Below are 27,797 nucleotides of genomic sequence, written 5' to 3' on the forward strand. Positions count from 1 at the left end.
TATACTAATATAGTAATATTATATCTAAAGCTAAAGAGTTTGTGGGCTTGTTTGAACGTGCTACTCTCAAAACCACGGGTCCGATTTGAAATATTATTTCACTGTTTCATAGTCTATTTATCGAGTCTTTATATCATCACGGTAAGACCAATAGGAGCGGAGCAATGCGGGTAAAACCGCGGGCCACAGGATGTCGAAAGTACTTAACCTAATGAGTAAATAACTTTTTTGAATATCTCGAGAAATATCTAAAAAAATAATCTAGATATACATTGTACAACAAAGTCATCGTGCTATGTATGCTTTAATCTGCAACGGATTTTGATGAGGTTTTTTTAATAGATAGTTTGGTTCTCAAAGAAGGTTTTAGTATACAGTTTGTTAAGTTATCTACAAAGCCTCGGAAAGTTGGTACATCCATACTAATATTATAAATGCGAAAGTAACTCTGTCTGTCTGTCTGTCTGTTACTCAATCACGCCTAAACTACTGAACCAATTTGCATGAAATTTGGTATGGAGATATTTTGATACCCGAGAAAGGACATAGGCTACTTTTTATCCCGGGAAAATGACGCAATCCCGGGAATCCCACGGGAACGGGAACTATGATGGTTTTTCTTTGACTGCGCGGGCGAAGCCGCGGGCGGAAAGCTAGTAGTTAATAAACCGCGTTTAAAATCCGTAACTGTGTAATCTTTCACAACCATTGTAAACGGCGTTTAACAATAACATCTCGTTTTACGATAACATAGTTAACTTAAACCACAGTCTGCGTTTAGTAAGTGCTTGTTACTTTAAAATGAAAGACCTAGTTATTTTGATAAATTTTTGTGGAGTTTTGGCTTTGAAAAATAAAATCGAATGTGGATATAAGGTAATCTAAAACTACGTTTAAAATAAATTTAGTTATTAATTATTAAAACTACTAGATTTCCGCCCGCGGCTTCGCCCGCGTTTTCAAAGGAAATCCCGCATAGTTCCCGTTCCCGTGGGATTTCCGGGATAAAACCTATCCTGTGTGTTAATCCAAGTTACCCTCTATATGTGTGCTAAATTTCATTGTAATCGGTTCAGTAGTTTTTACGTGAAAGAGTAACAAACATCCATACATCCATACAAACTTTCGCCTTTATAATAGTATTAGGAATTAGGATTAAACACGCTTTAGTAAGGAAATTATTGTATTGTCGATTCATGATAAGTGTACAAAGTTTGAATAGGAGCGGAGCAAAGCGGGTAAAACCGTGGATCATAGCTAGCTATTATTTATTTCTCTATATTATTTACTAGCTGTGCTCCGCGGTTTTACCCGCATTGCTCCGCTCCTGTTGGTCTTAGCGACATGATATTATATAGGTAGCCTATAGCCTTCTGGGCTATCTAACACCGAAATAATTTTTCAAATCGGACCATTAGTTCCCGAGATTAGCGCGTTCAAACAAACAAACTCTTCAGCTTTATAATATTACTAGCGGTCCGCCCCGGCTTCGCCCGTGGTATATATTTCGCAATAAAAAGTGGCCTATGTCCTTTCTCGGGTATCATCAATATCTCTATACCAAATTTCATGCAAATTGGTTCAGTAGTTAAGGCGTGATTGAGTAACAGACAGACAGACAGAGTTACTTTCGCATTTATAATATTAGTATGGATGTGCTATTTATTAAATAGGTTTGAAGTTGGTGCCGAACATTAAGCACTTAGTATTAAGCCCGTGCACCGACATCAAACCTTTTTAATAAATAGCACATATAAATAATATGTAGTAAATAATAATGTCAAATCTTTTTTATTTCTTACTTTTCCGTTTTTGAAGTCGGTTGTTTTTAACGCAGTTATTATTAGTGAATATTAAGCTCTCCGTGCGATTAGAGCTTCTTGTGAAAATTAAGCTTTCCGTGTGATTAGAGCTTTTTGTGAAAATTAAGCTCTCCATGCGATTAGAGCTTTTTTTGTGAAAATTAAGCTTTCCGTGCGAATAGAGCTTTTTGTGAATATAAAGCTTTCCGTGCGATTAGAGCTTTTTATGAAAATTAAGCTCTCCATGCGATTTAGAGCTTTTTGTGAAAATTAAGCTCTCCGTGCGATTAGAGCTTTTTGTGAAAATTAAGCTACGTGCGATTAGAGCTTTTTGTAAAAATTAAGCTCTCCGTGCGATTAGAGCTTAATGAGAATAATTAAGCTCTCCGTGTGATTAGAGCTTTTTGTGAAAATTAAGCTGTCCATGGGATTAGAGCTCTTTGTGAAAATTAAGCTCTCCGTGCGATTAGAGCTTCTTGTGAAAATTAAGCTCTCCATGCGATTAGAGCTTTTTGTGAAAATTAAGCTCTCTATGCGATTAGAGCTTTTTATGAAAATTAAGCTCTCCATGCGATTAGAGCTTAATGAGAAAAATTAAGCTCTCCGTGCGATTAGAGCTTTTTGTGAAAATTAAGCTCTCCATGGGATTAGAGCTCTTTGTGAAAATTAAGGTCTCCGTGCGATTAGAGCTTTTTGTGAAAATTAAGCTCTCCGTGCGATTAGAGCTTTTTGTGAAAATTAAGCTCCGTGCGATTAGAGCCTTTAATGAAAATTAAGCTCTCCATGCGATTAGTTTTTAGTGAATATTAAGCTTTCCGTGCGATAAGAGCTTTTTATGAAAATTAAGCTCTCCGTGTGATTAGAGCTTCTTGTGAAAATTAAGCTCTCTGTGTGATTAGAGCTTCTTGTGAAAATTAAGCTTTCCGTGTGATTAGAGCTTTTTGTGAAAATTAAGCTCTCTATGCGATTAGAGCTTTTTTGTGAAAATTAAGCTTTCCGTGTGAATAGAGCTTTTTGTGAATATAAAGCTTTCCGTGCGATTAGAGCTTTTTATGAAAATTAAGCTCTCCGTGCGATTAGAGTTTTTTGTGAAAATTAAGCTTTCCGTGCGATTAGAGCTTTTTGCGAAAATTAAGCTCTCCGTGCGATTAGAGCTTTTTGTGAAAATTAAGCTTTCCGTGCGATTAAAGCTTTTTGTGAAAATTAAGCTCTCCGTGCGATGAGAGTTTTTTGTGAAAATTTAGCTTTCCGTGCGATTAGAGCCTTTAATGAAAATTAAGCTCTCCATGCGATTTTATGCGGTTATCAATTCGGCCGGTATATTTTTTTTTTTTATATATATGTACACCGATTACTCCGTGGTTTCTGAACCGATTTACGTGATTCTTTTTTTGTTCGATGCGGGATGGTGTCGAATTGGTCCCATAAATTTTTTTTTTCGGATAGGCCCAGTAGTTTTTATTTTATGAGCATTTTTGTCTGTACTCGATGACTAAGTTGATATGTAGCAAGTAACTTTGATTCTCTTCCCGGTAACCGATTGAGCTGAAATTTTGTATACGTATGTAATTTTGATAGCGATGAAACATTATCATGACATGAAGCTGATTTGATGATGGAATCGGAAGGTGGCCATAGGAACTCAGTAATATATTGACTCAACTTTTTCGAGTTTGGGCTCGTTTGATTCGTGTTGAAAAATACACTAAAAAGTATTAAATAAAAATAACTGCGTTAAAAACAACCGACTTCAAAAACGGAAAAGTAAGAAATAAAAAAGATTTGATATTATTAACTACTACATAATATTATTGTACATATATTTCGCAATAAAAAGTGGCCTATGTCCTTTCTCGGGTACCAAAATATCTCTATACCAAATTTCATGCAAATTGGTTCAGTAGTTAAGGCGTGATTGAGTAACAGACAGACAGACAGAGTTACTTTCGCATTTATAATATTAGTACGGATTGTAGGTATAGATAAATAATATATACTATATTATAATAATTTTTTTCTTTCTTTTCCCAGCAATGCCCCCAAACAAGGGATGGGGCACTAAATGTACACATAATTGCCCATTCGCACATGGATGCTGGCTGGGTAAAAACATTCGACGAATATTATTATGGCAGTAAGTATTTATTAAACTCAAACATTAATTTATTCAATTAGACTTCTTTTAGAAGCACTTTCGAATAGTCATTACATAATATGTAATGACTATTCGAAAGTGAAAATATTATTTTAACATTTACCACCGATTCGGAAAGCAGTATCTATTATTAAAGCTACATACTAGATTTTTGGTCTAATTTGACCGCCTCCTTGGTAGAGTGGTTGACGCGTGAGTGTAGAACCGGGGGGTCCTGGGTTGGATTCCCGGTGGAGACGAAGAAAAAAAATGCCTCGGTCTGGCAGGACACAAAAGGCTGATCACCTACTTGTCCCTAAAGAAAATCGATCAGTGAAACAGATGTATAATGCATCTGCCCCTTACCCCACTTGGGGACATGGGACTTCATATATATTACATTAAAATTACATAATATTTTATTTGTTTTCAGCAAAAACAACAATAAGCACAGCAAATGTACAGCTTATTTATCATTCAGTTCTCTCTGAGCTTTTACATGATAAACGTAGAAAGTAAGTATAGCCGTTTTCTAAGTTCATCTGTTCCATATACATACACACAAAAATTGTCAAATGATAGAAAGCATATTTTATTTGTGTAGATTTGATATCATACACATAAAAAGATAGGCAACCCAAAAATAATAAAAATTAACACTACCATCAGAAAATATAGTCCGTTGGTGGAAAGCATATTTTATATATAAACAGATTTCCTATCATACTATTATATATATTATGATACATTCGACTGACCGGTTGGCTTGGTTGGTAGTGGCCAGCTGCCTTCCAAGTCAGAGGTCGTCGGTTTGATTCCCACCCGGGGCAAATATTTGTGATGTTTGCTCTGTATCTCTGTATATATCTGTTAATTATATATATAAGTATTTATTTAAAATTATATATGCATGTTTATCAGCCATCTGGTTTCCCTAACACAAGCAAAATCTTAGTATGGGATCAGATCGTGCCGTGCGTGAATATAGTCCTGAAATATTTATGACTAGCTGTGCCCCGCGGTGTCACCCGCGTGGCTCCGCTTCTGTTGGTCTTAGCGTGATGATATATATCCTATAGCCTTCCTGGATAAATGAGCTATCTAAAACCGAAAGAATTTTTCAAATCGGACCAGTAGTTCCCGAGATTAGCGCGTTCAAACAAACAAACTTTATAATATTCTTTTAATATATATAAATCTCGTGTCACAATGTTTGTCCTCAACGGACTCCTAAACCACTTAACCGATTATAGTAAAATTCGCACACCATGTGCAGTTAAATCCAACTTGAGAGATAGGATAGGTTTTATCCCGGAAATCCCACGGGAAAGGGAACTATGCGGGGTTTTCTCTAGTGTAAAAGTTTCTAAGTGTATAGAAAATGCTCGACAATTGAATATGATGATAATTCTGCATGTGCCTCATCATTCGACTAGATTCACCTTCTCCGAAACAGCGTACTTCTGGCGCTGGTGGAAGGAACAGCGCGCTGCAACCAGGTCCACCTTCAAGAGCCTGGTGGTGGAAGGTCGGGTCCAGTTCGCTGGGGGGGGCTGGGTGCAGGCTGATGAAGCTACCACTCATTATATACAGCTTATTGATCAGTATACTTGGGGATTGAGGTACCATATTATGTTTGTGTGTGTGTTAAATACCTATCTTTTTAACATTTAACAATATCTCAGTCTCCCCGTGACCACGCTCGCTGTAAAGTGTTCGAAACGTCGGGAAAATAATATAAATGAGTAAATCGCGTTTAAAATCCGTTAAAAAGTCTTTAATTTCTAAATGTAAAATCAAACACTAGAAAATACTATCTTTTTAACATGTTTTTTATTATTGTATATGAATTAGGTATTGTAACAATGTATCATTTTTGTTATTGAATTTGCGCCATCGCATGCTGCACGTTCAACATTTCTTTCCAATCAGGGTTGCCTGGAAGATATTGCTTTTGAGCAATAAGGCCGTATTATTAATTATTATTTTTTTATGTTTTACACCAAACCTCACACAACCTCTAAAGACTGAAAATACCAACTAAAGGTTTATTATATTTGATTTCGATGAGAATTTCACACATTTTTTCAGAAAAATCAACGACACTCTAGGACCCTGTGGTAAACCAAAAGCAGCTTGGCAAATAGACACATACGGACATACAAGAGAACATACATCGTTGTTAGCTCAGATGGGTTTTGATGGTCTATTTCTAGGTAAGTATCTAAACTTAAACTCAAAATACGCAAACTCAAATGTAAACTATCCAATTTAAAATTTACTTAACACATACTCAAACCACCCCACTAAAACTCAAACTGAAACATAACCAAAAACTCACACTCATTCTTAAACTGAAACTCACACTCAAAACTCCTACTCAAATTAAAAATCCTTTTCCATGTTAATGTATAGTTATTTCTGAAATTGTTCGTATATTCGAAATGTTTTTGACGACAAAAATCCGTAAGAAACTCTCATATTGTTTTTTACCTATACAAACAGTTTGACTTTACTTTGATATATATATGTATTACGAAAAGAAGGTTAAAATTATGTATAACCGGTATAACTATCACGTAAAAATATGTATCTATAAAAATTCGTGCAAAAATTATTTATTTTTCAACACACTTGACAAAAAAAGCAAGCTATTTATAATTCATCTTTACCAGGAAGAGTGGACCACAAAGGAAGAGAAGCAATGATTGAAGAAGACAGAATGGAGTTCATGTGGCGAGGAAGCGATGTGCTTGGTAAAAGTTACCATTTAGTTATTTACTTTAATTTTTTTACAAATAACTTATACTGTATGATATTTTTGCAAAATTTTTCATAGCTGTCCTGCTTCTTTTGTATACAGTAGTACCGTGATGTTTTATAAACTTCGTTTACATGGCCATTATGTCTGTTATGTTGTGTGCCCATATTTTTTATTTTTTTTTGTCATAATAAGATCCTTCTCCGGACTATAACAAGCACAACAAAAAAATAATTATCAAAATTGGTCCATCCGTTCACGCGTGATGCCGTGACCAAGGGAAATAGGGATTTAGGATCTTGTAAAAGAAAAACAAAATTGCCTTAAAAATGAGTAATTTTAACGGCTACTTTAACTTCACGGGTTCGACAATTCGCGCTAAGACAGGACAACATCTGTCGCGTACAACTAGTATGAAATAACTAAAATCTACAACTAAAATTAATAAAAAGGCTAATTAAAACGAAATATTTTCAGGCAAAATGTCGGACATAATGACGCACACACTATACAATTTGTACAACGCTCCCGAAGGGTTTTGCTTCGATTTCCTGTGTAATGATGAACCGATTGTAGAAGATACAGATAGTATTGTTTATAATGCTGATAAACGAGTGAGTAATATCACTACATAGCATAAAACAAAGTCGGTTTCTCTGTCCGTATGTATGTTTATCTTTATAACTACGCAACGAATTTCGATGCGGTTTTTTTGATAGATAGAGTGATTCAGGGGGATGGTAGAATATAATTTGTTAAGTTTTAGGCAACGCAGGTGAAGCCGCGGGCGGGAAGCTAGTAATAAATTCCTTGTTATTGCACGCCTCATAAGCGAAGCGTTGAGGTGGGTACTACTGTCACTTCGCGCAAAACATCTGATTTTTCAAACTTAAAATGTCTTTATGTATCATACATTGCACTTGTAAGATAATACATACACACACATATTAAGAAAAAACACTATTTTTAACGTTCATGATATTTTTGATGTCATTTTTGTTATTTAAACTAGTTAAAAAACAGTTTAAAAAAGTTCTGCCTTGGACGTCCGTGTGTCTGTATGTGCGGATCCTTTTTCTTGTTAACACGATAGCGACCGAAATACTTTACTAATCGAGTCTTTTTTTTTTCTCTTACGCTTGAGTATGCTCAGGAATAGAACCCTTTCATTTTTCAGGGTCTGATTCGATGTGGTTTAATTGTTATTAAATAAACAAAAATAATAATTAACAAATATTTATTTAAAAAAAATTATGAGGCGTGCACTTTTGGATTTTCTAAATTTTTTTGTAGATATTATGAAATTTTTTATATAAACGAAATCACTGAATCCTGTAGTTTTCCTAGAAATTTTAGCATCTGTAGCACTTTGTATTATCTTAGACACAAGACCTATAACCTATTTAATTATCTTTTTTCACCGAATAGATAAAAAATTAGTTAATAAAATTAACAGATTAAGAGAGTATGGATTTCTGAAACACTCTCCTAAACCCCCTGAACGTATCTAGTTTAATTATCATTAATATTATGTAGCTTACATATCAAAATAACACATAAGCTATACGAATATTTATTTATTTGTTTAATCATCACCAGGTGAACGATTTCATCACCCAAATAGAGAGACAAGCGAAGTACTACGACCATGACAATATTGTGGTGATGATGGGCGGTGACTTCACTTATCAAAGCGCTGCTAATTGGTTCATGAATATCGATAAGTTGATCAAGTTAGTACAACAACTCAAACTCACACTCGATCGCTAACTCTAATGCTATCACTACGCTCACACTCAACTTTTTAACTCAAAAAATAATCGTTCTAAAAATTACTTTACTATTAGAATATCTTTACCGAGCGACATAGGTCAATTTTTTAAATTTGTAATATTTACTTATTTAATCTAACTTTATTTCTTCTTTAATTTCTATGATATGTAAATATTTGCATAAAATAAACACAAGAAAACTCAATATTTATTTATTTCAGCCATGTTAACACCCACCCAGCCAATATGTCTGACATTAATATATTTTATTCGACGCCATCTTGTTTTTTGAAAGCAATTTATTTATATGGAAAACGGGACAAGGCGATATTTACTGAAAAGGTAAACTTTACTTTCTTTATAAGAGCTCATTTATGGGTAAATATTACGTTTTTTCGGGAAATTTAGTATTTACCAACAAAAGAAATCATTTGTTGTATTTTTGCGATAAACGTCAAGAAATTTTGACCATTGGTGGTTACAAAATATAGATATATATATTAATAAATAATATATATTGATTATTGTATATCATTGGTATCTATACTGGAAGTTGCATATTTATATCGTATTTTCTTTAACAATTTACATTTAATAAAAATGGATCGTGTTGCTTACAAAACTCGAGAACGGGTGAACCGATTTCGTTAATTCTTTTTTCATAATATTTCTTGAAGTACGAGGATGGTTCTTATGGAGAGAAAACGTAAACATGTACCATGGGCGAAGCTGGGGCGGACGGTTAGTATTATTATAATAATGTATTTATTATTGTAGGGTGATCACTTGCCCTATGGTAGTGACGCTAATACATATTGGACTGGATTCTACACTTCTAGACCAAATATAAAATATCTAGCACTGAGAGCTCATGTATATTTACAGGTAAGTTTCAATAATCTTAATTATATTTTTTGTATGTTTGGTTGTAACTCGTAAAGGGGTGGACCGATTTTCATTAATTTTTAATGATTCTTGAAATATTTAACGTTTCATTAACATTTTGAACGTCTGTTTTCTTCCTTACGGTTTCTTGTATTACATTTTTTTGTCGAGTTTATCTCAGAAACGGCTGTATCGATTTAGATGCTACTTTTCGTGTATACATTTTACGTTCCAGTTCTTAAATAAAAATGGTTTTAAAATACATAGTATTTAAACCTTGTTCTCGTGTAGAGCTTACTATGTATAGGAATAATGCTATGAAGTAAATTCATATATCTTTATTTTACATTTTTTTAATTTACCTAGAAATAAACAATCGTTCACACCTTTTTTTCAATTTTATTCATATTCAGGTAGTAAAACAATTAACAGTGATATCAAGAATGAGTGATACATACGAGTTACATCTCTTGCGTCACGCTGTGAGCCTGGTACTTCATCATGATGGTATTACAGGTAATTAAATATAGATAACTAGCTGTGCTTTGCGGTTTTACCCGCAGTGCTCGCTCGTGTTTGTCGTAGCGTGATGATATGTCCTATGGCCTTCCTCGATAAATGGACATATACAAACATATAAACACCGACATAATTTTTCAAATCGGACCATTAGTTCCTGAGATTAGAGCGTTCAAACAAACAAACTCTTCAGCTTTATAATATTAGTATAGATATTGTAAGAAAAAACAAGCGAGGCCGGGTCAAATATTAGTTTGAATGTAATAAGTAGTGTTGCCGCTCGATAGTCCACTATCGATAGTCTATCGATTAACTATCGATAGTTGGGGAAAAGCAATAGTATCGATAGCACTATCGATACTATCGATAGTGTCGATACTATCGATAGTATCGATAGTCCTATAAGCGTAAATACTATCGACACATAGCAATACCATCGATAGTATCGATACTATCGAAGCTCAATATCGAACGAACTATCGATACTATCGATAGTGTCGATACTATCGAAGCTCAATATCGAACGAACTATCGATACTATCGATAGTGTCGATACTATCGATAATATCGTCCCATCGATAGTGACCTTTTTCTCGATAGTATTGCTTTATCAATAATATTATAGTGGATGACAGAGAACTAGATGTTAGAACTAGATGTCTCTTTATTACAACGATTAAACCAAATATTAGTCTTAACTTTTAAACTGAGTCATAATATGGGTCGGTGGCACTGACTGACCTATTATACCAAGAAATCGTGAACAATACTATTGCACAATTTACTACTATCGATAGCTCAAAACTATCGATAGTATCAGTACTATCGATAGTATCGATTGTAGTTGCAATATTCAGTAGCAATAGTATCGATACTATCGACAGTATCGATAGTATAGCAACTATTGGCAATCAATACTATCGATTTTATCGATACTATTGCAGTTCATCAATAGTATTCCATGATTAACGCTATCGATAGTATCGATAATATCGATACTATCGATAGTGCTATCGATATTCTGACTTATTTTCAAAGTCAACTATCGATAGTCAAACTATCGATAGTTCGGCAACACTAGTAGTGTTGCCGCTCGATAGTCCACTATCGATAGTCTATCGATTAACTATCGATAGTTGGGGAAAAGCAATAGTATCGATAGCACTATCGATACTATCGATAGTGTCGATACTATCGATAGTATCGATAGTCCTATAAGCGTAAATACTATCGACACATAGCAATACCATCGATAGTATCGATACTATCGAAGCTCAATATCGAACGAACTATCGATACTATCGATAGTGTCGATACTATCGAAGCTCAATATCGAACGAACTATCGATACTATCGATAGTGTCGATACTATCGATAATATCGTCCCATCGATAGTGACCTTTTTCTCGATAGTATTGCTTTATCAATAATATTATAGTGGATGACAGAGAACTAGATGTTAGAACTAGATGTCTCTTTATTACAACGATTAAACCAAATATTAGTCTTAACTTTTAAACTGAGTCATAATATGGGTCGGTGGCACTGACTGACCCATTATACCAAGAAATCGTGAACAATACTATTGCACAATTTACTACTATCGATAGCTCAAAACTATCGATAGTATCAGTACTATCGATAGTATCGATTGTAGTTGCAATATTCAGTAGCAATAGTATCGATACTATCGACAGTATCGATAGTATAGCAACTATTGGCAATCAATACTATCGATTTTATCGATACTATTGCAGTTCATCAATAGTATTCCATGATTAACGCTATCGATAGTATCGATAGTATCGATAATATCGATACTATCGATAGTGCTATCGATATTCTGACTTATTTTCAAGGTCAACTATCGATAGTCAAACTATCGATAGTTCGGCAACACTAGTAATAAGAATGTACTGCGATTCTACACAGCTACCTAATTGATGTAGGTAGTTGATAACGAAACGACAGCCAGTCAACGACTATTAGCAAAGTGAAGGTAGTTGGGTCAAACGTCGTATAAACAACGTCCAAGCCCCTAGGCACGATTCGTACGAATGCGCCACGAGTCAAAGAAACGCGGCAATTTATAGTATTCGACAGCTCAACATGTTCGGACAGGAAACACATCCACAAAAATATTAAATCAAAAGTTACGTCTAACAATATAATATTAATAAATATTACAGGTACAAGCCAACAGCACGTCACAAATGATTTTATAAGACTCCTATCTGAAGCTATAGAAGGTTGTAACAAGAAAGTATCGCAGTTTTTAAGGTAAAGTTTATTTCAATTAAATAAAACTAACTTTTTTTTATTTTTTTTTTTTTATTCTTTATTTTTCAAGGGACTTTGTCGCTTAGCGACCACGTCGTCCCGTAAATTCCATTAACAATCAACACTTAAATATAAAAAATATAAGTACAAACTACAGTAAACAATGCAATCAATTTTGTAATCCAACATCGGTCAGTCTGACCAGCACCCGCACCTCTGCCGACGAGGGACAAGTGAGAATGCTGTTCACACAACCGACATTGTTAATACAGCGGAAGACATTATTTTGAACTAACTTTATTATATCTTCCTATAGTTTAGTTATATTTCATTTTCAGTTTTACTCTTGGCATGTATTTTTAATTTTTATTCAGTAATATTTTTTCCGTTTCGTCTTAATTTTGCATTTTTTCATTATTTTTGCTTCAATCTTCGCATCTACGTATTTGCATATATCGCATATATTTTTTGAAGTGAAACATCTTTAGGCGCGTTGAGAGTAAAAATTTCTAGGTCTCGTCAAGGCAAAACCGTCACGTCATGGGAGTCATGCGACGATTTTGGTATCTTTGAATCTTGCCAAAGAAGTTTCACTTCTGACACGTGTGCAGCTCATACACACCTTTTTTAACAGATATCACACTTTTCTAAAAACTTACAAAAACGTTATTAAGTAATATTATTTTACTGCTTTTCTTTTAAAAATGTAAAATTTTCAGTATTTTAACTCCCACGTGGGGTGGTAACAGACGGCCAAAAAGCAATCAGCAATTTATTGTCTGCCATCAACTCAACATGAGCCAATGTAGAGTAAGTATAAGTAATATACTATATGTATTAATTTTTATTTATTTATAGAAAATAATATATACCAATTTTAATGTTAATCTCAAAATTATAGGCATTTCTTAAAATTTTAAGTGGCCTTAAAATTAAAAAAATGTCTGAGTGATAAATGTCCCGAGGTAAAAAGTAGCCTATGTCCTTTCTCGGGTATCAAAATATCACTTTACCATATTTCATGCAAATTGGTTCAGTAGTTAAGGCGTGATTGAGTAACAGACAGATAGACAGAGTTACTTTCGCATTTATAATATTAAGTATGGATAATATACCAAGTAAATTAATTATAAGTTTTCAAGTAAATATCTATACTTAAGTTATAATAAAGTTCACAGAAACCCAAGACTCCATGCTACTTCTAGTGTACAATCCACTTAGTATCAAAACATACTACCATGTACGATTGCCGGCGGTAGCACTGCATTATTCTATACGAGATTATAATGGTAAATATTAGAAAAGAAATTAACTAACCTAACCTAACCTAACCTAACGAATTGAGGGCGAATATCTCGGCCATTTTTTATTTTAGAGAAAAGTTGTTCCTATAAAACATGCTTATATTAGCGTAATCTTTACGATAAAACAATAATAAATAGGTGTTTTGTCCATCAAAAGTCCTGCGCCCCCTTTGCTTTAGTCCAACCCAACTAGCTTTAGTGTTAAAAGGTTATCTAGTAATCCGAATAATCGGACGATTAAATTATTTTATTCATCCGGTAATCGGACGATTAAATTATTTTATTCATCCGGTAATCGGACGACTAATTTATTTTATTCATCCGTTTAGCGGACGACTAGACACTTCGTATTGTCTGTGCCAAATTTCATCAAAATCGGTTGAGAGGTTTAAGCGGGAAAGCGTTACTTTCGCATTTATAATATTAGTAGGGACTAGATTTAAGCCCGTGGCTATATGCCCGCATATTATTTAATGAAAAAACAACATATAAGATTTATCCGGAAAATGTTTCCAGGATAAATCTTATCCCATGTTGTTTCTCAGCTCTATCTTCGAAACAAATTTCATCCGATACGGTTCAGAGATTTATACAGAAAGAAGAAACAGTCTTTTAACTTTGACACATTATTTTACACTAGAATTTCTAAATTTTTTAACAACACTCTTAAACATCAACTATTATCATTTCGCATTTTTCACATCAGATGAAGAAGTCGAATACCAACTCCTCTCTTTACCAGCATCAGTGATCAATCTCCCGGGAAGGAAATCCACAGCGATACAAGAATTATGTTTTGAGGCTGAAAATATACCTCCTTTGGGTTTCACTGCGTATTATATTACGCCTATACGCGATCAGTTGGTAATTTGTTTGTTTGTTAACTAAGTTTTTGCCGCGGCTTCGCTTGCGTTATCAAAAAAAAGAGTGTGCCGAGCACACGTGTCAGAAGTGAAACTTCTTTGGCAAGTTTAAAAAATACAAAAAATGTTGCCATGACATGAGCTTTCAACGCGCCTAAAGAAGTCTCATTTAAAAAAATAAATTAACACTTAGACATTGAAAATTTTTAACGGATTTGAAACGGTTAAATAATAGAATAAATACATTGTTTTTATAAACCATTAAAAAGTCTTTAATTATAGTTTATTTTATTTACAAGTACCTGTGTGTTACTCGTATAAAATCAAAGTCACACATATACATGTTACATTTTTAATATAGCGCCATTTATCGGAATTTAGAAACATATTACTTGAAAGGCAAGCTGTATTCATTATTAAAGAATAAATAATAATATTCCTTAACTATGAAAATTAACCCCATATTTTTGAACCCCCATGTTCAAAAATATGGGGTTTATTTATTATTATATACAGGCGGAAGGCATGTATGTGAAGAAATCTCAATCTAACTCAGATCCAGAACAGGAAGTTACACCAACTATTAGTAATGAGGTAAGACCATTTGGTCATTCTGTTTGATAAGATTTTATAATTCTATTTAATTAATCGATTGAAAGTTGATCCACTGACTTATAGTTCTTCTATAACTAAGTTATCTTTGTATTTTTTTCTTTTTATTTCATTTAACAGAAAAATTGTTGCACTTGAATCAATATTGACACCTTAATGCATAAATTTTGCATTTACACTCACACTCATGACTCACATAAGCACAAACTCTCACTTACAGACTCACACTCACTCTTTATTTAATTAATAACATTTTATCATTCATATTTATATTACCCATACAATAAACATTTTTTTCTTATTTCAGCACGGATATAGGTATTTTTAGTATCACTCACACTAATATATTTACAATTTTTTATTTATTTATTTAATTTCAGTATATAAAAGTGACAGTAGACCAAAAGACAGGACTATTAGAGTCCATACAACATTTAGACGGACTAAAAATTATGGTCTCCCAAAACTTTTACTTCTACAGTCAGACCCAGCAAGCTTTACAGTCTGGTGCTTATAGCTTCAGACCAGACAAGAATAGACCGTTTCCGGTGAGATTTGACTGTTTAGTAAACACATATTATATTGTAATGTCTTAGTAAAAGTCACCTGATAAATTTTTACTGCTTAGCATTTAGAATAATATTGTTGCAAGTGGCCTGATAAATTTAACCTTTTTGTAATAAATTATTATTTTGATTTATTTATTTTAAGCTTTCAAATCTGTACTTATATTAAAATATGGAACTCTGCCTGTATGTCCTTTTACTAGCTGCAAGAAATACACTTTTCGTATCTTCACTTGTATGTTTGTATGTAACCAACTCCTTTAGACAGGGTTTTGACCCACTTTTAACGAAAATATTGAATTCAAACTTTGACCACTTATCAAGGATTGGTGACCCGTGATAGTGATTTCTGGAGTTCATTATAATAAAGCGTGTTTAAACAATAGATACATATTTTAATAATGTCTAAACAGATATCAGAAAAAGCCACATTCCATACAATCCGAGGGTCACTAATAAAGGAAATTCGACAAAGATTCAGTGATTGGGCGACTCAAGTGATAAGACTGTATCGTGGTGAAGAATTTGTTGAGTTAGATTGGATTATAGGGCCAATACCTTTAGGGTGAGTGTATAATCTATACTAATATTTGTATACGTAGTATATTATTATTAGTCTGTGCTAATATTATAAAGCTGAAGAGTTTGTTTGTTTGTTTGAACGCGCTAATCTCAGGAACTACTGGTCCGATTTGAAAAATTCTTTCGGTGTTAGATAGCACATTCATCGAGGAAGGTTATAGATAGGTAAATGGGCTATCTAACACCGAAATAATTTTCGAATCGGACCAGTAGTTACTGAGATTAGCGCGTTCAAACAAACAACCTCTTCAGCTTTGCAATATTAGTATTATATTATCGATACAATATTCATTTTTACCGTTGTAGAACGGATCTCGGTAAAGAAATAGTAAGTATCTTCAAGACGAATATCAGCAGCAATGGACAGTTCTACACTGACTCAAACGGTCGGCAAATGGTCAAGAGGTCCTGTTGGAATGAAACAGCCAGTAAGTATACAAAATTAAGTGAGTGATAACTTAGTTTGTTCAAAAATAAAGATTTTTTTACAGTTTTCTAGTGATTGTTTGCGAAACAAGTTAATTAAAATCTGAATGTTTGATATTATTTTATGTAAAGTATTAAGGATAGGTCATAAAAAATCAAAGTATGGTGGATGAAGTAATTTCATTTTTTTTTTGTTTTTTTTAGAAAACAAGGATGTTTTTAAGTTCATTTATAAACAACAAATAAATACTACGTACCCTTATTTTAATATAAAACTAATTTAAACTCGATACAACTAAATTTACCTTTTTTTTGTTTTTAAAACAAGGTCAAACAATCATAATAATTATTAACATTGCAATAGATTTTTTTTATTGGTCTACAAAACTGGTTACAAATGTTTGTGATTTATTCTATTAATTATGTACTATCATGCAGTTGATTTATAACCTTCTGGATGTAGACACAGCATGCAAATTTACAAATTTTAATACAAAACTATACCCACTTAATCATAAGGTCATCACCAAAAGAAGCCAATAGCATCTTGCTATTACCCTGTGACGTCACGCATCTGTATCAGCTCTCTGAACACTAGTGTCGACGTTTGTGTCCTCACGGACCGGTGTCAGGGCGGCACGTCTTATAGTGATGGCGAGATTGAGTTGATGGTAATAATCTATATATAACTACACTTAGTAACTTACTTGTTAGTTACCGCAATCACTTACAAACTAAGTCACTTAAACCAACTCACGTGCTTTGTAAACTAACTCACTCACACGCAAACTGATTCATTCCTTTACTAACACATTAAATAACTGACTCACTCACTTAATAATTCACTCACTCACGAATCAATTCGTTCACTAACTAAATAGCTCACTTACTAACAAAACCGCACACTTATAAACTAACCCACTGGCTCGAAACAACACACTCGAAAATAACAAACAAACTTACTGATTTATCCCATTCCACTGTTAATTTATTAACTTGTTACCTTTACACTCCATCTGTAATTAGAATTATCAATTTGAGGGAAAAAAATTCTACCACACAAAACGGCTGAATCGATTTTGGTAAAAAAATTTAAACAGATAGTTATTAACTTGATTTAATTGCACTTTAAATTGTGACGGGATATAATTAAATAAAACTAAATAACACAGTTACACAGAAGACTTATAACAGACGATGGGTTTGGTTTGGAAGAGAGCCTTAACGAAGAAGCATTTGGTGTCGGGCAAGTTGTGAGAGGCAGACATCGGATTTTCTTCGGAAATTCACGTTTTGATGGTAAGCTATTTGTTTCTTTAACGATTAAATAATGATTTTGAATGATAATATCCAAAGGGGTTTGGGTAAAGTTGCTCTATACTAACTTGTTTTACTGTGTATTAATGTACAATAAAATAAACGTCAAATATATATATGTTGTAATATAGATAAAAAAATCAGAAATAAAAATATATTCATCCGTATAATGATGATATTAGCGAACCAGTATTTTATGAGAATAGCGCGTTCAAACAAAGAAACTCTTTCCTCGATTAAATTCCAATTTTTAGATAAATTTATTAGAAAGAGTATAATCGATATGATATTAGCACATTCAAAAAAAATCTTCCTCTAAATAAATATAACACTAGCTGAGCTTCGAGGTTTCACCCTCGTGGCCCCGCTCCTATCGGTCTAAGCATGATTTTAATATAGTACTAGTGGTCCGCCCCGGCTTCGCCCGTGGTACCTACATGTTTAAACTATCCTATCTCTCAAGTTGGATCGAACTGCACATGGTGTGCGAATTTTATTATAATCGGTTAAGTGGTTTAGGAGTCCATTGAGGACAAACATTGTGACACGAGATTTATATATATTAAGATATAGCCTTCCTCGATAAATATTGGCTATCTAACACCAAAAGAATTTTTCACATCGGATCAGTAGTTGCTGAGATTAGCGCGTTCAAACAAACGCTTCAGCTAAATAAATATATGAAATTACTACATTAATTTTAAAATAATACTTACAGTAGAAGATTTATCGTTTTCTGAGCGTGTAGCTCAAACAGCTAGAAAATGGTTGTATGAACCGTGGATGTTTTTGACACCCGGAGAGAAAATAAATAGAAGGAAATGGCAGAATGTGAGGAATAAACGGGTGAGTTTATTAAATTTATGTATTATATTTTAGAATTTTAATAAAATTTAGATGATGAAAAAGACTTGTGTCACTCGAGGACTGCCGCGGTAAAGCTATTGCATGCTATGCCTTCAAGCCACACCTCCGAGCCCGTCGGAGTGGGGAGCGTGAGGTTTTTCGTTACGGAATTTCTGGATTCGGTCCCCGCGCTCAAGGCCCGCGATAGAAGCTATGCAATAGCTTAAAAAAGTATCTTGAAATCAGACACTTTTCTTTCGCATTAAATTTCCTCCAGAATTGATCCAAATCATCAAAAGATAGATGAAAATCTTGAAAAGGTTTTATTTAATGTGAACAAGTTCAAATAAATATAAAATCTGTGTAAGCCGAAAATATTTCTTGTATGCGATTGTGAGTCTAGTTGTTTATAGTTCGTCAATGCACTCAAATTCTATTACAGGAATTAATTATTAATAAAAATTACCTATACCGTTCGCTAATCTTCTTCTTCTTCTTCTTATATATAAAAATGAATCGCAAAATGTGTTGGTAAGCGCATAACTCGAGAACGGCTGAACCGATTTTGATAATTCTTTTTTTATTATATTCCTTGAAGTACGAGGATGGTTTTTATGTAGAGAAAACGTAAATATGTACCACGGGCGAAGCCGGGGCGGACCGCTAGTCTTATATATAAAAATGAATCGTAAAATGTGTTGGTAAGCGCATAACTCGAGAACGGCTGAACCGATTTCGATAATTCTTTTTTTATTATATTCCTTGAAGTACGAGGATGGTTCTTATGTAGAGAAAACGTAAACATGTACCACGGGCGAAGCCGGGGCGGACCGCTAGTCTTATATATAAAAATGAATCGCAAAATGTGTTGGTAAGCGCATAACTCGAGAACGGCTGAACCGATTTCGATAATTCTTTTTTTATTATATTCCTTGAAGTACGAGGATGGTTTTTATGTAGAGAAAACGTAAACATGTACCACGGGCGAAGCCGGGGCGGACCGCTAGTCTTATATATAAAAATGAATCACAAAATGTGTTGGTAAGCGCATAACTCGAGAACGGCTGAACTGATTTCGATAATTCTTTTTTTATTATATTCCTTGAAGTACGAGGATGGTTTTTATGTAGAGAAAACGTAAATATGTACCACGGGCGAAGCCGGGGCGGACCGCTAGTTATTAATAAAAATTACCTATACCTGGTCAAGTTCGCTAATAAGCTATAAATAAGGTGGAACTTTGTACTTTACCTCTATTTTGTATTGTATGTATTGCTAGAAGACCGACTTTGATACCTAGTGCGTAGATTATATTATTACCGTCGACTATACAATAAAAGAGTTTTATCAAAATCTGTCTAGTTGTTTTTGAGTGAATTTTTGGATTTTGATTTTAATTTGTGTGACCCAACAGTGTCTACTTCTGTTTTTAATATGCATAGAAAATGTTACATGGTATACCAATAAATATTTAAATAATGAAATAAATATTATAGTATTCAGCACTACGTCTTCACGGTTTACCTCGTCACATTAGTATCATAACTCTAGAACCTTGGAAGGGAGGATCTGTTTTATTGAGATTGGAAAATACACTGGAAAAACATAAAAGTAAGTCTTTCTGTGTTCAAATATGTAATTAAATAAATAAATAAATCATTTATTTCAAATTTAAAAAAAATTACAAAATTAAAGTGACCCAGGCTCCAAAGATAGTAAGAACTGTTTTTCAGGAGCCTGGTAATTCTGGTAAGATTTCAAAATATCCTGAAAAAAAGCAAGTGTAAGTTTTTCTATAAAACTTAAAATTAGGTTCGATTTATAGTTTAGAAAAACTCACTATTTTTAATCTCCCATAACTCACATTTAAAAGTTAACAATGACTTTTTATGATTTTACTGTACGTATATTTATCCATCTTACAGAAAAAAATGAAAAAGCAATACATTTAGTTCTATATACTATATATTCCTAAAACTAGTAAGTTTCGGCTACATAATGTTTACTACATATTTTTACTCCAAAATTTTTTTTTTCAGGTCTTAAACCGGAAAAAGAAATGCTAGACGATTTTACAAATTCCCACATAACAGTAGATTTAAATAAGATTTTTGTTCATTTTAAAATATTATTGGTAAAAGAAACTACATTAGCTGCAAATCAATGGTTAGAAGAAGCTAGACAAATGGACTGGAGTACCAGGTATAGTATCTTGTAACTAGCGGTTGCCCCGGCTTCGCTCATGTAGCAAATTAAAACCCGCAATGAGCTTCTTGAAAATTGGTTCAGCAGTTTTTGCGCGAAGGAGTAACAAACATACAAAATTTCGCATTTCGTAATATTATTAGGATACTCACGTACGTATCCAACGGTAAAAGAATATTTTCAATCGGTTCAATGGTTCCTGATGGACCGCCTCCTTGGTACAGTGGATGACGCGTGAGCGTAGAACCGAAGGGTCCTGGGTTCGATTCCTGGTGGAGACGGATAAAAAAAAATGTCTCGGTCTGGCAGGACACAGAAGGCTGATCACCTACTTGTCTCTAAAGAAAATCGATCAGTGAAACAGATGTATGAATAATGCATCTGCCCCTTACCCCACTAGGGGACACGGGACTTCACACTTACTTTCAATGGTTCCTGAAATTAGCGCGCAACAAACTACTCTTCTCCATATAAATTTATAAAGAATAGAAAAAATTCGATCACGAGGCGGGACTCGAACCCGCATCCTTCGCGCCATTCCATATATTTATAAAGCATTTGAATGCCATAAAACCAAAAATATAAATACTCTTCTCCATTTCTATTAACTACTCCTATTGGTTTAAATTAATTATTATTAGTATGAAAGTTATAATAATATGTTGTAGACATTTTTGTTAATTGAAGTGAAACTTATTTATCGGGGTTTCACAAAAATTTTGTGTAACATTTTTGCGTTACGCCGTACGCGTGACATTTTTGCGTTACGCCGTACGCGTGACATTTTTGCGATACGCCATACTCGTGACATTTTTAAGGTCATAAAGAAGTTTCACTTCTTACGTGTGTACTCTAGTACACGCATACATTTTTTTTTATAATTTTCCTTGTCATATGGCACATGAAGATTGAAAATGAAATGATATTATAATAACAATGAACAAAAATCCTTTTAAAAGTCATAAATAAGTAAATGTTATTATTTATTTAGATATGCGGGTCCTCTTGACACAGGTTTTTGTAAACTTACTAGGAGGACTCATCCACTTTCTGTATTTGAAAATTGTGTGTATGAAAGAAATTTATTTTTCATTTTTCATTTTCAGATATGTATACGCGGGTGGTGATGATGGAATATTACCGGAAGATAACCCAGATTATACTGATGACGTCAAACATAAAACAGATAAAGAATATGGTTGGTAAATAAGCAAAAAATTAAAACAAAAAAAAATATTTATTTCAGCAAAAAACAGAATAACAATACAAACTTAACAATATAAGAATTTGCTGTTGCTTGATACACATTATATGTACTAACTATAATAATAAACAACTAGACTAACAATCACTTAAAATTGTAAACAAAACTCTGCCTATGCATGTACAAGGCAGAGTTTTCTTATAATACAATAGACTTTGAACATTACTGCTACGAAATAAGGTGGTAATTTCAATGAATGTTATACAACGCTTTTTTACAACCTTTTAATATATGATTGTGAGTTTGGTTGTTTATAATACGTTACTAAGTACTATTGTCCTAAAATTGTTATTTGTAAATAACTTTTATTATTATTATATTATATCTTATTGCTAAAGCGCACTCAGAAATGATTTATGTATTAATATAAAAAAATAAAAAAGCGTGTGTCAGACACGTGTCAGAAGTGAAACTTCTTTGGCAATATTTAAAGATACCAAAATCACCTTACTCCATGACGTGACGGTATTACCATGACGTGACCATGAAATTTTACTCAACGCGGCTAAAGAAGTTTCACTTCAAAAACAATACCATATATTAGATACTAGCTTTCCACTCGCGGCATCGCCCGCGCAGTCAAAGAAAAACCCGCATAGTTCCCGTTCCCGTGGGATTTCCGGGATAAAACCTATCCTTTGTCCTTTCTCGGGTATCAAAATATCTCTATACCAAATTTCATGCAAATTGGTTCAGTAGTTAAGGCGTGATTGAGTAACAGACAGACAGACAGAGTTACTTTCGCATTTATAATATTAGTATGGATTATACATGTATGTATGTATCAAAAATTATTTATTTCAGATGAAGACATAGATTCAAAAAGAACATACGAAAAAGGACATTTAAAACCAAAATCAAGATATCACGACTATGACAAAAGAAAGAAACGAAACATTAACATAACAAATACAGATAATATTTTTAATAATACACAATTTAATTATTCCACTAATTCGTTCAGTCATATCAATAATTTTTATAGTAATGATATAATAAATATAAGTAATTTGTTTTCCAAAAGATTTGAGACAACAACAAAAACAAGGAGACCAAAATTGAAATTTTTAACAACTAAATATAAGAAAAATGAAAAATATGACTCAAGTGAAAATTATTCGAATAGACGTTATAAGTCTGTTACAAGTTATGATGATACAGGTAATAATAATGGTTTTATTATTTTTTTACATTTATTCAATGGATGTAATATACTACTACTAGCTGTGCCCTGCGGTTTTACCCGCGTCGCTCCTTCCTTTATAAATGGACTAAAATTTTAGAAATAGTTCAAACTGGACCCTTGGTTCCTGAGATTAGTGCGTTCAAGCAAACAAATAATCTTTAGCTTTATAATATTAGTTTTTAAATTATAAAAGAGTTTTCTTCTGTTAAAATGTTGTATACTTACTGCAAAAACTATGATTAAGATTATTTTTTTTAGCACTTGATAAAATGCCACTGTGTTCCGCTATGTTATCATCGCTTTGTCCAAGATTATTTATAAGCTTTTATTTGTACCTTTATATTATACTAGCGGTCCGCCCCGGCTTCGCCCGTGATACATGTTTATGTTTTCTTTCCATAAGAACCATCCTCGTACTTCAAGGAGTATAATAAAAAAAGAATTATCGAAATCGGTCCACCCGTTCACGCGTGATGCCGTGACCAAGGAAAACGGGTTTCATTTTTATACATATAGAAGATGTACATAAACATTGAATTGTTTTAAGTCTCTTTTTAATACAAAAACAGAATTCTAATGTTATTAAAAAAAAAACATTTTCTTTAACTTTTAGACGTATATGTAGACGCAGATGATGGCGTCACAAAATCAATATACGAAATGTATTACAAAAAGAATCCATTTAGACGCTCCTATAAAACTTATAGAAGTTCTGAAGAAATAGAGAATCCCAGAAAAAGAATAAAAAAAGATGGCTATAGAAATAATTATAGATCTCGAAGTAGAAGCAGAGGGCAGAGTTTTGATATGCCATTTTTTATTTCTAATAGAAGCACTAAATTGGAAGATTTTGATGATAAAAGTGAGGAATTTAGAAAATATGGGAATAGAGGATATTCGGACACAGGTAAAGTATCATAAAATTATTAAAAATCTATAAAAAAAATACATTTTAAGAAGTATGTAAATTGTACTATCTAATTATTAATTATTAAAAATCTAAAAAAAGTACTCTTCATCTTTAAAAGTAAAACAGGTGCAGATAATTATAGTTAAAAATCTAAATAATGTATATATATACAATATACATACATACTTCTTATTTAGAAGTATGTAAATTATACTATATCATAATTACTTAATTATTAAAAATCTAAAAAATGTACTCTACAGCTTTTAAAGTGGGTAAATGATAACTTAAAAATGATAACTTATACTAGAATTGCAGAAAAAAACGTTGTAACATAGCGTTTAAAGTCTATTGTCTCTCTCATTAAACTATGCCTAGTATAGGCAGAGTTTTGCTTTAGACAGTTTTTAAGCATGATTGTGATTATAATTGTTTACAATGTCTATATGCTGGTAGTTATTTTAGTAATTTAATCGAATTATCAGATTATAATTTTATACTGATCGTTATGAAAATTAAATTCCTTTAAATTCTAATAGATATTTAAGATTTGAATACAATTTTTTCTATATTAAACTAGCGGTCCGCCCCGGCTTCGCCCGTGGTACATAATATTTACGTTTTCTCTACATAAGAACCATCCTCGTACTTCAAGGAATACATAATAAAAAAAGAATTATCGAAATCGGTTCAGCCGTTCTCGAGTTATGCGCTTACCAACACATTTTGCGATTCATTTTTATATGTATATAAGAGAAGAAGATTCGTATAAATCTTCAAGATTTTAATACGATTTTTCTTTTTTAAACAGAAACAATGCCAAGAAGAGATTTTATTAGCGTAAGATCTGCTAAATATAATAATGAAGATGAAAGTCAAGAACAAGACTATAGAGAAGAGTCGGAAGAAATTAGAAGGAGTAGAAGGTAATTAGATTTTTGCTTATTTTAAGATAATTATTGGTTTAAAATATAATATTTTTAGGTTACTTTACTGTTACTCAATTTCTATCATTATTTTTATATTTTATACAATTTGCTATTATTCGATTCTGTATTCCAATGTATTTATTTTTTAAGATAATTTTATGAGCGTTACTGTAATTTTTGTCCTAAAACCATATTTATTTGTTGAGACATGTAATTTTTGTCCTAAAACCATATTTATTTGTTGAGACATGTAATTTTTGTCCTAAAACCATATTTATTTGTTGAGACATGTAATTTTTGTCCTAAAACCATATTTATTTGTTGAGACATCCATATTTATTTTTCTACCAAGCCATCGATATCGGTATCGGTATCGGTATCGCCGATACATTACTACAAATATCGGTATCGGTATCGTATCGGCAAAATCATGTATCGTTACATCCCTAGTAAATACCTTTATAATCGGAAATTAAACTACTGAACCGATTTGGATGAAATTTTGTACAAAGATAGCTTGAAGCCTGAGAAAGCACACGTAGGATAGGTTTTATTAAAAAAATATATATGTTCAGTATAATATATATGTAGTAATAATACATCAAATCTTTATTTTAAGTTTTTCTCTATAATTTACCATATGACGTTATTTAAATATTATTTTCAGAGCAATAAACGAAGAACCATCTTCCGAGGACAAGAGCGAGACAGACTATATTATATCTCTCCGTCCCACTCAGATACGAACCTTTGTTATATGGTTTGAAGATAAAAAACCATATACTTTATAAATATACCTAGTTTTTATTTAAATAGAAAATAAGAATTATTTATACTTAATCTGTATTTGTAAAAAAGAAATTAAAAAAGAACACGTTTTTATCTGTATTAATGAATACTTAATTGTCTCTAGTTATTGCAATACATTTAAAAATATGCATTTAGAACAAAACAACACAAAAATGTTGTTTGTATGTGTTATTCCAGCTTATCAACGAAACAGAAGAATCGATTTTGATGAGACATTTAATAGAATGTATGAATTGTACCCATTAAATGCTATGTAATCTATTGTTAATTATGATCAAAGTTAGCAACATGTAAGTGTTTTCAATAAAAATAAATTATTATTTATATTGTATTATGTGTTTTATTTCATCATCATCATGTCACAAATAATTAACTTTATTACATCGTAATTACTAAAGCCGATTGAGTGACATATTACATATTAATATTTTTATTCTAAACCCTAAAAAACGTTTACTTTGATCCCTATCCTAATAAATAGGAAAAAAACGTAGACAGAGAATCCAATCTTTACACAATCTCCTTCTCTCTCATTTCTTTACACAACACCGGCATAAGTTGCTCTTTTTCTTGTGTGAATGCGACATAAGATATAAATTTGTCTATTGATTTCTCTGTCTACGGAAAAAAATGACTTTACATTGACGTACAATAAACAACTAAACTCTCAATAAACAACTAGATTCACAATCAGTCTCACACATTGTCCGAAACAAAACTTTACTGAGCAGAGTTGAAAAATCCAGAGGACCGTAATCCATATGTATGAAAGCCCGATTTTAAAAACACAATTTTTTGAAATACTGTTAACTGATATCAAGACTTAACAATATCCTTGCAAACAAAAAATCCATCCAGGGAATCGCAGTTCAAACCTAACAATCACCAACAAATCAACCTAAATCTAAACCTTCAGTAGGTTAGGTTAGGTTAGTCGATTAAAAATGACCCAGAATCGACAGGAATGAAATGTGTACCATACCGTACCGACGGATTGATAATTAAATATAATATAATGGTAACCCTGAAATCGTTATAGTATAGGAGCTAGGAGCAAAATAAAAAGAGTAAGAAATTCGTTTAAAAAATAATATAACTCAGTTAACGTTATGTTGTGGCATAAGATGACGTTGTTATAATGTTGTATCACTTGTGTTACACTTGTTCTGCGTTATCGGTCTTTGAGCGTAAGACAAACATTTTATAATACACTAACTATCCACCCGCGGCTTCGCCTGCGTTTTCAAAACAACGACGGATTTCCGGGATAAAAACATACTATATGTGTTAATCCAAGTTACCCTCTATATGTGTGCTAAATTTCATTGTAATCGGTTCAGTGGTATTTGTGTGAAAGAGTAATTTCTTTCTTTCTCTTTCTTTCAAACATATTATATTTATAATATTATTATGTAGGATAGGATACGACATAATACTGTTTCTTGCGCGGGGGTAAATAAAACACAATATTGGATCATAATATCTTTATTTAAAAAGAACATATTTATGTATATGGCAGGTACAAAAAATTGTGAATTAAATACAGAATACTGATTATAAAGTAGAAATGACAGTACGAAAATATATGAACATATTTAAAATTAACGTACGTTAAAGTCAAAGTCAATATTAAACTTAAATAATTTGGAAAATCCAAAAGTGCACGCCTCATAATTTTTTTTTAATAATTATTTATCAATTATTATTTTTGTTTATTTAATAACAATTAAACCACATCGAATCAGACCCTGAAAAATGAAAGGGTTCTATTCCTGAGCATACTCAAGCGTAAGAGAAAAAAAAGACTCGATTAGTAAAGTATTT

The 27,797-nt window shown here is 32.6% G+C and overlaps 1 protein-coding gene across 1 annotated transcript; it reads left to right on the forward strand.

Annotated features, from left to right (window-relative positions):
* Nucleotides 1–801: 801 nt before the first annotated feature.
* On the forward strand, nucleotides 802–25,954 carry LOC149475549 (lysosomal alpha-mannosidase-like). Its single transcript, XM_089713217.1, has 28 exons — nucleotides 802–876; nucleotides 3,834–3,936; nucleotides 4,370–4,451; nucleotides 5,373–5,558; nucleotides 6,028–6,152; nucleotides 6,612–6,692; nucleotides 7,175–7,311; nucleotides 8,297–8,430; nucleotides 8,691–8,811; nucleotides 9,247–9,354; nucleotides 9,768–9,870; nucleotides 12,063–12,153; nucleotides 12,873–12,963; nucleotides 13,325–13,442; nucleotides 14,164–14,321; nucleotides 14,837–14,914; nucleotides 15,313–15,480; nucleotides 15,912–16,063; nucleotides 16,387–16,508; nucleotides 17,026–17,177; nucleotides 17,679–17,805; nucleotides 18,542–18,669; nucleotides 20,166–20,280; nucleotides 20,709–20,871; nucleotides 21,981–22,072; nucleotides 23,938–24,231; nucleotides 25,046–25,160; nucleotides 25,831–25,954. The coding sequence occupies exons 1-28, from the start codon at nucleotides 802–804 to the stop codon at nucleotides 25,952–25,954; spliced, it is 3,543 nt and encodes a 1,180-aa protein (XP_089569343.1).
* The last annotated feature ends 1,843 nt before the right edge of the window (nucleotides 25,955–27,797 follow it).

Source organism: Colias philodice, chromosome 30 (genome assembly GCF_061535455.1).
Source record: "Colias philodice isolate Cphi_HAF_F1 chromosome 30, ilColPhil1 Martin Lab GWU primary, whole genome shotgun sequence".
Taxonomy (NCBI): Eukaryota; Metazoa; Arthropoda; class Insecta; order Lepidoptera; family Pieridae; genus Colias; species Colias philodice.

Excerpts from the sequence above, each read along its gene's own strand:
- LOC149475549 (XM_089713217.1), top strand. The coding sequence starts at position 802 with ATGAAAGACCTAGTTATTTTGATAAATTTTTGTGGAGTTTTGGCTTTG. Across the intron at positions 15,481-15,911 it reads ACAAGAATAGACCGTTTCCG|ATATCAGAAAAAGCCACATT; the intron begins GTGAGATTTGAC and ends ATGTCTAAACAG. Across the intron at positions 17,806-18,541 it reads CGGAAATTCACGTTTTGATG|TAGAAGATTTATCGTTTTCT; the intron begins GTAAGCTATTTG and ends TAATACTTACAG.